The sequence below is a fragment of the Lonchura striata genome, chromosome 4, assembly GCF_050655825.1.
Source record: "Lonchura striata isolate lonStrDom1 chromosome 4, ASM5065582v1, whole genome shotgun sequence".
NCBI classification, from domain to species: Eukaryota; Metazoa; Chordata; class Aves; order Passeriformes; family Estrildidae; genus Lonchura; species Lonchura striata.
In genome coordinates, this window is record NC_140706.1 from 906,082 (window position 1) to 920,254 (window position 14,173).

A 14,173-nucleotide genomic window follows, 5' to 3' on the forward strand; every position below is an offset into this window, starting at 1 on the left:
GCTGGTAACCATAAAGGAGGCTGGTGATCCCAAAAGGGAGGTGGTGACCCCAAAAAAGAGGCTGGTGACCCCAAAGGAGGCTGGTGACCCCAAAAAGGAGGCTGGTTATCCCATAAAAGAGACTGGTGACCCCAAAGGAGGCTGGTGACCCCAAAGGAGGCTGGTGACCCCAAAAAAGAGGCTGGTGACCCCAGAGGAGGCTGGTAACCCCAAAGGAGGCTGGTAACTCCAAAAAGGAGGTAGTGACTCCAAAAAGGAGGCTGGTGACCCCAGAAAGGGGATTGGTAACCCCAGAAAGGAGGCTGGAAACCTCAAAAAGGGGATTGGTAACCCCAAAAAAGAGGCTGGTGACCCCAAAGGAGGCTGTTAACCCCAAAAAGGAGGCTGGTGACCCCAAAAAGGAGGTGGTGACCCCAAAAAAGAGGCTGGTGACCCCAAAGGAGGCTGGTGACCCCAAAAAGGAGGTGGTGACCCCAAAAAAGAGGCTGGTGACCCCAAAAAAGAGGCTGGTGACCCCAAAGGAGGGGATCAGCGGGGCTGCTGCTGTTTGTTGTGGTGGGCAAAGCTTCGGTGGGAACTTTGTGGGGGGCATTTTAAAAGAAAAGGTTAAACAAAAACGAGCTAACGATCAAATTGACAATGAAATCGGCCCCAATCCAGAGCTGTCAGAGGAGCCGAGAGCTGTCAGATGAGCCCAATTTCAGGAGCTGTAAAGGATAAACTGGAACCTCTTGTCATTTAGAAAAAAAAAAAAAAAAAACCCAAACGTTTCAAATGTTAAAATTAAAATGTAACATTTATGCCAATCGATCTGTGAAATTTAGTGACAAAATTGGCAGCCTGCTCCAGCATAAAAACAGTTTGAGTCTTGTATTCCACAAAGGGGGATGGGATTTCCTCAAGAGAGGCTCGGGCTCGTCCCCGAGGAGGATTTGTCCCTGTCCCCAGCTGGGGTTTGGGGTCAGCGCGACGCCCCGAGCCGTGAGCGGGGTGGGGATGAGCAGTTTAGGGCCGTGCCCCCCCGCAGCCCCTGCACAATAATCCAGTCTGGGGTAGCTCATTGTGGAGGGGATTAAGGTTTGGGGGAATAATGGGATCTTGGCAGCGGCTCCCCTGACACCTCCAAAGCCCAAATCCGGCCATGTCCCTTGCCCTGGCCTTGGCCTCTCCGTCCTTTCGGGGCTGGTTTGGGGCTGAGGGGGACAGGGGGGACAGGGGGACAGGCTGGGCTCCGGGTGGGTTTTGGGGTTCAGTTGGGCAGGGGGACATGCTGGGCTCTGGGTGGGTTTGGGGCTGAGGGGGACAGGGGGGGACAGGCTGGACTCTGGGAGGGTTTTGGGGCTGAGGGGGACAGGGGGACAGGGGGACAGGCTGGGCTCTGGGTGGGTTTTGGGGCTGAGGAGGACAGGGGGACAGGCTGGGCTCTGGGTGGGTTTGGGGCTGAGTGGGACAGGCTGGGCTCTGGGTGGGTTTTGGGGCTGAGGAGGACAGGGGGACAGGCTGGGCTCTGGTGGGTTTGGGGCTGAGTGGGACAGGCTGGGCTCCGGGTGGGTTTGGGGCTGAGCTGGGCAGGGGGACAGGGGGACAGGCTGGGCTCTGGTGGGTTTTGGGGCTGAGGAGGACAGGGGGACAGGCTGGGCTCTGGGTGGGGTTTGGGGCTGAGTGGGACAGGCTGGGCTCTGGGTGGGTTTTGGGGCTGAGTGGGACAGGCTGGGCTCTGGGTGGGTTTTGGGGCTCAGCTCTGCCCTTTTCCCCATTTCCAGCCCAGGGAGAGAGCTCCAGCCCCTGGAATTCTCACCCTGCAAAGCAGCTGCCGGGCTGGAGCCTCTTCCCCGGGCTAGAGCCTTTCCTCCTTCGCGGGAAGATTTATCCACATTTAGGAAATTCAGCTCAAACCTGCCCTTGAGGGCAGAGCCCCATTGCCACCACAGCTGTCAGCACCTGGTGTCCCCCAGCCACCCAAAATCGGGTCTGGCTGAGCCTTTGGAGAAGCTCTGAAGAGCCAGGTGGGAATTTGGGGACTGTCCCACTGCAGGCAGGATTTGGGGTTGGAGCTCCCTGATGTCCACGGGGTGGCTTCGGGGCCACCAAGAGCCCTCCACACCTGATCGCCAATTAAATTCTGTCGCTGACACTTCGCCAGTGTTTAGGAGCTCTTTTTAAATTTTTTTTTTTATTTTGTTTTCCTTCTTAGTTATTTTTTCCCCTGACAGTAATTAAAAGTGAAATTGTACATTTCTTGACAGACTCTTGCACATATGGAGAGTTTGCATTTAAACGTGCCTCTTTCAGTCATACAGATTTTGGGTGCTCTTTTTTTCCTTTATTTATTTATTTTCCCACCGGAATGTTCCCCCGGCGCTCAGCCCCAGCCTCTGCCTGGCCCCGTTCTTCCCCAGCCTCGCCACCCCGCTGGTTTTGGGGCGCCGGGGTTTGGGCTTGGGGTTCGGGGGGCTCCGTTTGGGGCTGCGTTAATTAATGCCGAGCTCCGCGTGGGGGAACGGAGCCGTAAATTAGTGGGAGCTGGCTCGGGGCCAGGGAACAAAGTCCCTGCAACTCCACGGGAGTGGGAGGAAAAGCTGGAGGAGGAGGAGGAGAAGGGAGAGGAGCTGGGAATGGAACGAGGCCGCCCAAGCCCCGTCCCCTTTGGTTGGGCGTCGATTCTCCGCGGCCGCGTGGAGATCCGCCCGTGGGGATGGCCCCAGCCCAGCCCTGGCACAGGATTCCTTCCCTTCCTTCCCAAATTCCCGGGATCAACTGGGAGGAAGCGCTGGGGAGGGTCTGGGCGTGGGGATGAGCTCACGAGTGGCCGGGGAATAAATGGATGGAGTTAAAGAGTTGCTCAACCTTTAATTCCGTGGGGTTTGGCCACCAGAAAACATCTCCAGAACTTGGTGGGGGGTTCAGGGAGGGAGGGAAGGATGGCAGCGTTCCCTCATCCTGCCTGATTCCCGCTGGGAATTCTTTGTCCTGGCTGTGTTTGTTGGGCTGGTCCTTGGGTTCGCCTTGCCTGCGTCCCTTCTTCAGCTTCTGATGGGCTAAACCAGGAAAAATTGGCTCCGAAGCAGGAAATGGGGCCCTAAAGCAGGAAAAATGGACTGAAACCAGGGAAAGGTGGCCCTAAAACAAGAAAAATGGCTCTAAAACAGGGAAAATGTCCCTAAAGCAGGAAAGATGGTTCTAAAAAAGAAAAAACTGCTTTAAACCAGGAAAATGGCCCTAAAACAGGAAAAAATGGCCCTAAAACAGGGAAAATGTCCCTAAAGCAGGAAAGATGGTTCTAAAAAAGAAAAAACTGCTTTAAACCAGGAAAATGGCCCTAAAACAGGAAAAAATGGCCCTAAAACAAGAAAAATGGCTCTAAAGCAGGAAAAATGTCCCTAAAGCAGGAATGATTGTTCTAAAAAAGAAAAACTGCTTTAAACCAGGTAAAATTACCATAAAACAGGAAAAATGGCCCTAAAACAAAAAAAAAAAGGCTCTAAAAAAGGCAAAATGTCCCTAAAGCAGGAAAAATGTCCCTAAAGCAGGAAAGATGGTTCTAAAAAAGAAAAACTGCTTTAAAACAGGAAAAATGACCCTAAAACAGGAAAAAATGACCATAAAACAAGAAAAATGGCCCTAAAACAAGAAAAATGGCCCTAAAGCAGGAAAAATGTCCCTAAAGCAGGAATGATTGTTCTAAAAAAGAAAAACTGCTTTTAACCAGGAAAAATGGCCCTAAAACAGGGAAAAATGGCTCTAAAACAGGAAAAATGTCCCTAAAGCAGGAAAGATGGTTCTAAAAAAGAAAAACTGCCTTAAACCAGGAAAAATGGCCCAAAAAGAAGAAAAACTGCCTTAAACCAGGAAAGCTGGCCCTAAAAGAAGCCAAAGGGCCTTACAGCAGGCCAGCTGGCCCTCAGGCAGGCGCTGTGTGTGTCAGAGATGGGATTTGACGAGCTGGGTCCCCGTGGTGCCCTGAGGACACCTCAGGCCCAGGACACGCCCGTGTGGCCTCGGGTGCTGCCAGGGGTGACCTTGCAGGGCCTCTGGCACCCAGTGCAGGTCCCGGCAGGGAACATCTGGCCAGATGTGCTGGGCCGGGCTGCCCCGAGCCTCGGGAGGACGGTGACACGCCAAAATACATGAATTAATCAAAATAAATTTGATTAAAATGAATCCCAGGCTCCCAGACAGGAGCAAAGTGCTCCCAGGTGGCTCTGCTGCCCTCAGATGTCCTGGTGGGATTTTCTCCTGCTGCCCCAAACAGGGAATGTGCCAAAGGAAGAGTGAAAAGATGAGAACCCCCCATTCACTGCCAGTAGTGCCAGCTCTGAACTTTTGCCTCCGTGCGGGGTTTGTGTTTCCCTCCAGAAATTCCTGGATTAGGGAATTGTTTGGGTTTTAATGGGATCTTCGGGCAGTGTCAGCCGCCAGGGGATTTTCAGGGTGCACCACGAGCAGTAATTAAAGGTGCAGAGCTTTCAGGGGCAGCAGCATCAGCCAGTTCCACCCCTGGAAAGCGGAGAGACAGGAGGCTGATAACGACTGGGATGCCAAAAATAACGGGAACGAAATAAAGCCAGAAATGAGGATAATTTATTCAAGTCCCTGGAAATCAGCTTGGCTGTTTGCATGCCTGGAAAAGCACGGCGAGCAAACCAGGGATGTTTAATAATGAGAGAATCTCTCCTCTTGCAGGTTGTTGGTCTCCTCCTGCCCAACCAGACCCTGGCCTCCACTGTGTTTTGGCAGGTGAGGCTCCTCGGCGAGGGGGGGAATGTGGGGAGGTCCCTTGGTGTGAGAAGCCAGGTGTGTGCTGGGGAAGGCAGAGCCTCCCCTGAAATGGGAAATGTAAATCCCCTCCCTCTGAATTATTATCGTTTTGAGAGTAGGGGGCTGGCAGGCAAAGATACAGGAATAGGAATGACAGTTCTTTACTAGGAAAATTGAAAATACCTATGCAATAGTACAAACAAACCAGTGCCAGAGTCAGAGCAGCCCTGTCCCCTGTGGGTCAGGGAGTGGCTCAGCCCCATCCCAGGGGGGCTCAGCCCTCCTGCAGTGCCAGCTGTGCTTCTGCTGGAGCAGGATCTGCACAAGGGGGGAGTTTTCCTTGGAGCTCCAGGGCTGGGGGAGATGGGCCTGGGCTCCTCTGGGAATGCAGGGGGAAGGAAGCTGCTCCTCTGGGAATGCAGGGGGAAGAAAGCTGCTCCTCTGGGAATGCAGGGGGAAGGAAGCTGCTCCTCTGGGAATGCAGGGGGAAGGAAGCTGCTCCTCTGGGAATGCAGTGGGGATAAAGCTGCTCCTCTGGGAATGCAGGGGGAAGAAAGCTGCTCCTCTGGGAATGCAGGGGGAAGAAAGCTGCTCCTCTGGGAATGCAGGGGGAAGGAAGCTGCTCCTCTGGGAATGCAGGGGGAAGGAAGCTGCTCCTCTGGGAATGCAGGGGGAAGGAAGCTGCTCCTCTGGGAATGCAGGGGGCACAGGCTGCTGTGCTGTTCCCAGATCAGATTGGATCCAGGTAGGAATGCTTGGCTCCTCCCCTGGGCAAAGCATCTCTCCATGGGATGATGGAATTTTCTCAGCCATGCAGGGACACTCAGTGGCCATGAACAGGAGATAATTAATAATTAATGGCCCATGGACAGCAGAGATCTCCTGGAGGGCAGATGGGCTGTGGCAGAGATAAAGAAAACTGCCCAGTGAACAGCAGATACCTGCCCACCCTTGGCAGGTGAAACAGAGCACACCCAAACCCTACACCAGGGAGGAGGGAGGAGCTGGGTTTTGCCCAGAGCACAGACTGGTGCTGTGGCTGTAGGGGCAGGATGTGCCTGCAAGGGGCTGGAAACGAATCCGGGCTCCCCTTTTCATCCCACACCTTCCTGTGCCACGGCAAAAATCAGCTTTTGGAGCCGTTTGGTCTGGGTGCAAACGGTTCTTCCATGTGCACATCCATGGTGGTGTTGGCCCTGAACTCGCCCATCTGCCTTTGGGAGGACGAGGGGCTGGGATTTTTCTTGGGGGAGGATGTTGGAAGGGCTGGGGATGATGGGAGGCCCTGCTGCCAGGAATTTTGGGAATAGGTGTGCGTGGCAAAGCCCAGGACTCCTGCATTGAGTCTGCTGCAGGAACTCTGGGGGAAAACAATCCGTGTGTAGGGAGGTGCTGGCGTGATTTCCCATTAAAATTCTGGGAATTAAGAGTAAGGGGAGGAAGCAGGCACGGGAAGGAGAGATCCATAGTAAACACACCACCAGTGCGACTCCGTTGCCAGCTGAAAGGAAGGAAGGAGTTATTTTCAGCCTCCTTTCTGTGGCAAATGCCTTTTTATTGTCTGCTCTGTGAGCGGGGATGGAGCTGTGCAGGAGGAAGGCTCCGAGCAGGGTGGGATCTGCCTGCAGCGTGGGGAAGGCGGCAGAGCCGGGAGCACGGCGGGACAGCCGACAGCACGGAATTCCGTGCCGGGAATTTGGGCTCTGCTGGCTCTGGCTGGGAGCTGCCCCACAGGAGGGGTGGCTGGGGACACCCTGAGCCACTCGGGGCTTTGGAGGCCACTCACTGTGAGAGCCCCGGGCTTGCTCTGGGGTCTCGTGTGGTGGGAAAGTCTCTCCTCCCACCCGAGCTTCCAAAGAAAACTCAGCAGTCTCTGTTGTTGGGTCTCAAGGCAGTTTATTGTGAGTTATCTAAAAGATTTTCTCCTGGGGCTGCTGTGGTTTGCTCACAGCTCAGGCAGAGGCACACACACACCCTGACATCCTCTCTATCTGCTGTCTTCTTCTTCTCCCTCCCCACCCAGGGCTGCTGCTATCTTTTATATGATATATTACATATAGCATGTTTATAGTTTTCCCCCAATACCTACTACCTATATTACAAAGTGCTTTTCTACTCTAAACCAATCCACAAGTGCCAGCATCACCAAGAACATGGAGGCAAGGAAGAAGAAGGAGGAAGAGCAGGATCAGCCCACTTTCCTCCATCTTAGAACTTCTGACCCCCATGTACAAAGTAAACCCCCCCCTGTACAAGTGCTAAACCCCCCTGTACAATACTAAAAAATGTTCCCCTCTGTTTTGTAACTACTTTACTATCCTATCTAACCCTTTGTGACTGCTTGTTCCACCTCCAAAGTTGGTAACTCATTCCATGGTTCAAACCCAAAATCACAGCTGTTTCCAGCTGCCTGTCAGGGTCTAAAATGCTTCTGACCAGGGCCTGGAACCTCTAAAAATGTCTGAGGGACATTTGGAGTTCCAACAGATAAGGAGCAGCTCCAGAGATTGCAGGGCTGGGGAGCTGATTTTGGTGGGTTCGTGCTGGTGCCGGTGGGTTTGTGCTGATTTCGGTGGGTTTGTGCTGATTTCGGTGGGCTTGTGCTGATGTCGGTGGGTTTGTGCTGATTTCGGTGGGTTTGTGCTGATTTCGGTGGGTTTGTGCTGATGTCGGTGGGTTTGTGCTGATTTTGGTGGGTTCGTGCTGATGTCAGTGGGTTTGTGCTGATTTTGGTGGGTTCATGCTGATTTTGGTGGGCTCGTGCTGATGTCGGTGGGTTTGTGCTGATGTCGGTGGGTTTGTGCCAATGTCAGTGGGTTCGTGCTGATTTTGGTGGGTTTGTGCCAATGTTGGTGGGTTTGTGCTGATTTCGGTGGGTTTGTGCCAATGTCGGTGGGTTCGTGCTGATTTTGGTGGGTTCATGCTGATGTCAGTGGGTTTGTGCCAATGTCGGTGGGTTTGTGCTGATTTTGGTGGGTTTGTGCCAATGTCGGTGGGTTCGTGCTGATTTTGGTGGGTTTGTGCCAATGTCGGTGGGTTCGTGCTGATTTCGGTGGGTTTGTGCCAATGTTGGTGGGTTTGTGCTGATTTTGGTGGGTTCATGCTGATGTTGTGTCTCTCTGTCCCGCAGTGGTTGAACCAGAGCCACAACGCCTGTGTGAACTATGCAAACCGCAACGCGAGCAAGGTGAGCCAGCTGCTGCCGTGAGGGTGACAGTGACTGAGAAACCTCCCTGGGTGAGGGTGACAGTGACTGAGAAACCTCCCTGGGTGAGGGTGACCGTGACAAACCTCCCTGGGTGAGGGTGACCGTGACAAAGCTCCCTGGTCCCTGACTCTAGACAGTCATGGTGGCCATGACAAAAACCTCCCTGGTCCCTGACTCCAGGGCAGTGAGAGTGGTGAAAATGAAAAGGAACATGTTCAATGAAGTTGCCCAAAAAGAACTTTAATAACAATAACAATAATGTGTCGCTATAGGACACGTGAAAGCATGACATGAGCTGCTCCTATTGCAAAGGTGAAAAAAAAGGAAGTTTGTTTTCTGACTCCAGCATTTATACTTTTCCAAAAGTGACAGTGGATTGGAGGGTGAATGTGCCACCTCTCCAATGACATTGGACAAACCACCAGTACATCAAATTTCTCCGCCTCTATGTAGAATGGTAAACAATAGATTGTTTACAGAAAGTTGTGTGAGGAATTTCTCTACAAGAATGTAAACTCAGAAAGCTTTAGGAAATCTTAAGAATCAGGGCAACAATAATGTTCTTGTTGTTTAAAAAGAACAAACGTGGAGAAGCTGAGCACAGTACAAGGGGCAGGTCCAAAGACCCTGGACAAAGGGGAAGCCTCTAGAACAACAACCAGATAGGGAAACAAGCAACCAATAGGGGAGCAGAACTCAGCATAACTTATAGGGGATACACAACAGGGCACAGCCAATAGGGGAGCAGGATTTAGCATAACTTATAGGGGATACTCAACAGGGCACAGCCAATAGGGGAGCAGAACTCAGCATAACTTATAGGGGATACACAACAGGGCACAGCCAATAGGGGAGCAGAACTCAGCATAACTTATAGGGGATACGCAACAGGGTGTAGCCAATAGGGGAGCAGGATTTAGCATAACTTATAGGGGATACACAATAGGGCACAGCCAATAGGGGAGCAGGATTTAGCATAACTTATAGGGGATACACAACAGGGTGTAGCCAATAGGGGAGCAGGATTTAGCATAACTTATAGGGGATACACAATAGGGCACAGCCAATAGGGGAGCAGGATTTAGCATAACTTATAGGGGATACACAACAGGGTGTAGCCAATAGGGGAGCAGGATTTAGCATAACTTATAGGGAATACACAACAGGGCACAGCCAATAGGGGAGCAGGACTTGGACTGCTTAGGAGGCTTCTGGGGGAGTTCTCAAGCTCACCCTAAGTTAACACACAACTCCCAGGGCTTGAAACTCACTCCTGGTTTTTTTGGGGTAAAATCCATCTGATTTTGAGTCACAACTTGGCCAATTCCCACGCGCAGCCACGAGGCAGCCCTGGGCCTGCCCCGGGGCCTTCCCACACGGAAACACCAATCCTGCCTCTTCCCTGGCCATGAAACCTCTGGGTGGCCACCGGGGGATTTCTAGAGTGGCCATTGTCCCGTGTTTAAATGCAGTGTAACAGCATGAGGAATCACTCCAGGCACAGACACGAGGCTCACGGACTTTGAGCTGAACCATCCATGGTCCCAGCTGGTCTGGAATGGTTGAACTGGGATCTGAAGGGGCACAGAGCAGAATGGTGCCTGGGCTGGGGGAGCAGGAGGAAGCTCCACGATCCCATCTCCCAAGGATTTTGTTCATGCTGGTGGCAGTGGGAAGTGCTGGGGCTGTCCCTGCTCCATCCTTGTGGGGCTGTCCCTGCTCCCCTTCCTTCTCCTCAGCCTCCCTCCATCCCGTGTTGGGATGTGGGAAGCGGAGCTGGAATCCATCCAGCTCACTGAGAACACATTTCACAGATAAAATATTGACTGTGGTGAGTTTGGGGTTCAGCACTCGAGGCTAGAAATGCTAATTTGGTACCATTTGCTGAATTTCACTCACATCCTTCCTTTGAGCTGCTATTATTGTAATTTTCTGATGCCAATTAATTTTCCATTCCCTGTAACCTTGCTCAGGAGGCCACGATTTCCTCGCTCTTGCCTCTTGGGATGACAGCCCATGTGTCACAGAACAATATGACGAAATTAAACCTGTCTGTGCTCTAAAACAAATACACCCAAACAAACAAACAAACAAAAATGGGGGGGAAAATGGGTTGAATGTTAATAACCAGAAGTTTGTTTATTGAAAATATGTTTTGTTTTTCTTCCCAAAGCCTTCTCCGACATCCAAGTTCATCCAGGGCTACTTGGGAGCTGTCATAAGTGCTGTCTCAATTGCAGTGGGTAACTCTTTATATCTCTGGATTTCATGGCTAAGGAGCTGCTTGGGAGATGTTTTTTGGATTGCTGAGCATGTTTATATCTTTAACTGACTCAACCCCATCCTGATAACCAGCAAATGCTGTCAGCTGGGATGAGGCTGGCCCTGCATGCCCCAGCTTTGCACAGAACCAGAATCCAGCACCTCCTGCGCTGAGCTTGGCTGCTCTGTGAACTCCCACTCCCCCTCGTGCATTCATTGGTGGGGAATTAATTAACCAGGCTAATTTGGAGACCTCGAGGCTGGAGGGCTAATTTAGAGACCTCGAGGGTGGCAGGAGAGGAGAGGCAGAGTTCTGGAATGTTCTCCTGGGGATGGAATTACCTCTTCTCCTGTGGATGTGTTTCAAGCTGGAGCTGGAGTTCAGGTCACGGCATGGAACCCTGGGATGGGTTGGGTGGGAAGGGACCTCAAATCCCACCCAGAGCCACCCCTGCCATGGGGACACCTCCAGGGACTCTGAGCATTCCCTGGAATTTTCCCTTCTCCGGGGGAACATTCCCAGCTCTCCCAGCCTGGCTCCAGCCCTGGAGCAGCTCCGGGGCCTCCTCTGCAGTTCTGTGTGAAATAATCTGTGAGAGAGGAACCTTTAACATTCCTAAAATTGAGCTCTTGTGGCTCTTAATACATTCCCAGGAGCACAGGTTGGCATCAGGAGCAGGATCAGCTCTTCCCACAGGGACAGGAACACTTTTGAGGAGCAACTTGGGGAAGTTATTCCTTACACCGGGGTTTCAAATAAACCCCGAACTGAGTGGTTGTACCTTCTCCTTTGGAACAGTAAAGATCCACAGCAGCTGGTATTTTCCCCTCTGGCCAAGACATTTCCCCATTTCTTCAGGTCACAGAGGATTTACTCTTGCTCCTTGTGTGGCTGCCAGACTGTTTTCCAAAGGGTGTGGAGTTGTTGAAGTGCCTCGAGGTTCTGAGGGAAAACTCCACATTTTTGGGTACCCCTGTACTGGATGGTTTGCCGCGTCTCAGTCTGTGTGCTGGGCACTGCTGCTCCTGTCCCCTCTTCTGTCCCCTCCTGCAGAGCTCACCTGAGCCCCCAGCCCAGCCTGGCTCACCTGAGTGGTCTCCCAGCCCAGCCTGGCTCACCTGAGCCCCCAGCCTGGCTCACCTGAGCCCCCGGCCCAGCCTGGCTCACCTGAGCTCCCACCTCCATCACCACAGAGCTGTGCTCACTTTTCCAGCTCAACTTTAACCCTAACCCCCATCCTAACAACCTCAGTGCTTTGGTTTTCCATCCCCGGCTCCCTGGGGAAGCGTGGGATGGTTTCCCTGAGCTCCTCAGTGCTTGGGCCAGCATTTTTGTCACCTTGTGAGTCCCCGAGGTGACAGTCCCCAGCTGGATGTGCTGCTGCCACTCACCCCCCACCCCCGCCAGCCCCTGATCCCTGTTTTTGGCATTAATGCTGCTCTCCCTCTTGGAACAGGGGCAGATTAGAGGGGCAGGACACACGGCCAAGGATCTTGGCAGAGCTTTGTCCCCCGAGCAGCTGGGAGGCTTTGGTAAGGACCCCGTGGGGTGTGGAGGTGCAGGAGGTGCAGGCCTGGGAACCTGCCCTTCCTTGGGCTGCCCGAGCCCGCAGAGCAGCTGGAGCACAGGGGCAGCCCCGGGGTGCAGGAGGGGCCGTGGGGCTGCCCTGGGAGACACCCCTGTGCCAAGAGGCCCCGCGGGAAGCTCCCTGAAGTGTGCAGGGAGTAAAATCCGGGCGTTTCAGCCTCGTGCAAGCAGAGCTCTCCCTGCAGGGAGGAGCTGCTCCCTCCTGGGCAGTGCCAGCGTGTCCCCCCGGCTGGCATCCCACCGGCATGCCCGGGTGTGTGGAACAGTGCTGGCTCAGAGCTCTGGTGCTCAGGGGTCAGAACAGTGCCCCAGGAGAGGCAGGAGCTTCCCATGGAGCTGAGGATGGTCTGGGGTGGAGAAGGGAAAAACCTTCAGAGGTTCTTCTCCTTCCTGATGTTTGGGAGCTTTTCCTCCTACGTGGAGCATGAAGGGCAAAAACCTGCAAGGGTTTTTTCTCTATCCTGGTGTTGGAAGGCACTTTTCCTCCCTGTGAAATATGAAGGGCAAAAACCTTCAGGGATTCTTCTTCTATCCTGATGTTTGGGATGTTTTCTTCCACGTGGAGCATGAAGGGCAAAAACCTGCAAGGGCTCTTCTTCTATCCTGATGTTGGAAGGAGATTTTCCTCCACGTGAAACATGAAGGGCAGCAGCCATTAGAGGTTCTTCTCCTTCTGGGTGTTGGGATGTTTTCCTCCTCATGGAGCACGAAGAGCAGCGTGTGAGGTTCTTCTTTAGAGGTTCTTCTCCTTCTGGGTGTGGGAGCTTTCCCTCCACGCAGAGCACGGAGAGCAGCAGCCTTCACCTTCACAGGTGTGTGTTCCTGATGTTGGAAGAGGTTTTCTCCACGTGAAGGGCAGAGGAACCTTCAGAGGTTCTTCTCCTCTCCGCTGTTGGACCCTTCCCAGCAGAGCAGGGATGGCACAGGGGGTGTGCAGCGAGGTTTCTGTGTCATCCCAGCTGGGAACACTCCTGGGGTTGTGTTCCTGTGTCCCGGAACCCCTGAGCACTCCCACCAGCCTGGAGAAAGCCCTGCAGAGCAGGGAGGCTTTGGGACGTGGGGTCAGTCTTTAGGGGGAGACCCTTCCCCGTGAGCAGGGGAAAAGGGCCTGGAGAAGTCCTGCGAGGACAGAGCAGTGGCTTTGTGCCTCCCTGTCCTCACACCAGGGACAGGCACGCTGCTCCATCAGGGGCTGGGGGAGCAGATTTTGGCCTCATTGTCCTGCAGTTAAATGGGAAATCTTCGCAAATATCCTGTTTTTCTCCTGTTTATACAGAGAGAGGAGTTCCTACAACCACAGCTCCTCATTTCCAGCCCTACAGGGTGAGGAAATCAGTATTTTTTATTCCATATTTTTCTCCCCCTATTTCCTTTTCTCTCCAGCTCCCATCCCAACCCAAGTCACAGCACGGAGCTGTGCCAGGCCCAGAATTTCATCCTTTCTCCTGTGCATACTCAGGTGAAGGAATCACTTGAGATAAGGCTGGGAAAGGTGTTTGGGCTGGAAGAGATCCCAGATCCCATCCCATTCCAGCCCTGCCACGGCAGGGACACCTCCCACTGCCCCAGGTGGATCCAAGCCCCAGTGTCCAACCTGGCCCTGGGCACTCCAGGGATGCATACAGCAAATCTTGGAAGTCCACCCTCTAACATCTCCATTTCTCTATCATTGTAGTTTATTTTAATCCCATTCACCCCCCACCAGTCTCTTTCCTGCCTTTTCTTTTGCTCCCTCATTTTACCGCTGTTCTGAAGAGTGATAATGTAATTTTTTTTTTCCCAAACAATTGAGTGGATTCCTGGGATTAGGCTCCAATTCCTGATATCTGGCTGCTGTTCATGCTGGTGGTGCATGAAGTGCAATTAACACCAGCTGGTTTTCCTAAACAAGGCAAACAAAGGCAGGGAGAAGTAAAAAGACTTGAGAAAGACCAAGCATGTTTCAAATGTTTGGAATTTTTTATTCCCCCAGTATTCCAGTGCCAAGAGCTGCACAGATCAGGGGGGCTGTGATTAGACAGAAACTCTTTCCAGCTGACACACACACACCCTTACTCTGCTATTTTTCACACTTTTAGAAGATTAAAAAAGCTGCATGGAGCTGATTTTATTGGCAACAATCACTTTTTAGATATTATAATTTTAGCTAGATAATAATTATGAATAACAATTTTACTATTTCTATGTGGAAGTAGGTTTCTTTCGCCCGGGGAAATTGGGCAATCCCTGGAAGTGTCCAAGGGCAGGTTGGAGCACCCAGGCTCAGTGGAAGGTGTCCCTGCTGTGGCAGGGGTGGATGAGAGGGGATTTAAGGTCCTTCCAGCCCAACCCATTCCAGGATTTTGCGATTCCTCACC

General features: G+C 52.6%; 1 protein-coding gene across 11 annotated transcripts in view; it reads left to right on the plus strand.

Moving 5' to 3' along the window:
* Positions 1-14,173, plus strand: part of SFXN5 (sideroflexin 5) — a 100,886-nt gene that overhangs the window by 39,793 nt on the left and 46,920 nt on the right. For 8 of the 11 annotated variants that reach the window (XM_085577351.1, XM_085577349.1, XM_085577348.1 and 5 more), the window contains 3 exons: positions 4,684-4,737; positions 7,889-7,945; positions 10,140-10,205. In XM_085577351.1, coding sequence (XP_085433477.1) covers positions 4,684-4,737; positions 7,889-7,945; positions 10,140-10,205 — 177 coding nt within the window. The remainder of the gene's footprint in view (positions 1-4,683; positions 4,738-7,888; positions 7,946-10,139; positions 10,206-14,173) is intronic. The other 3 variants (XM_085577353.1, XM_085577350.1, XM_085577354.1) reach the window with 1 other exon arrangement.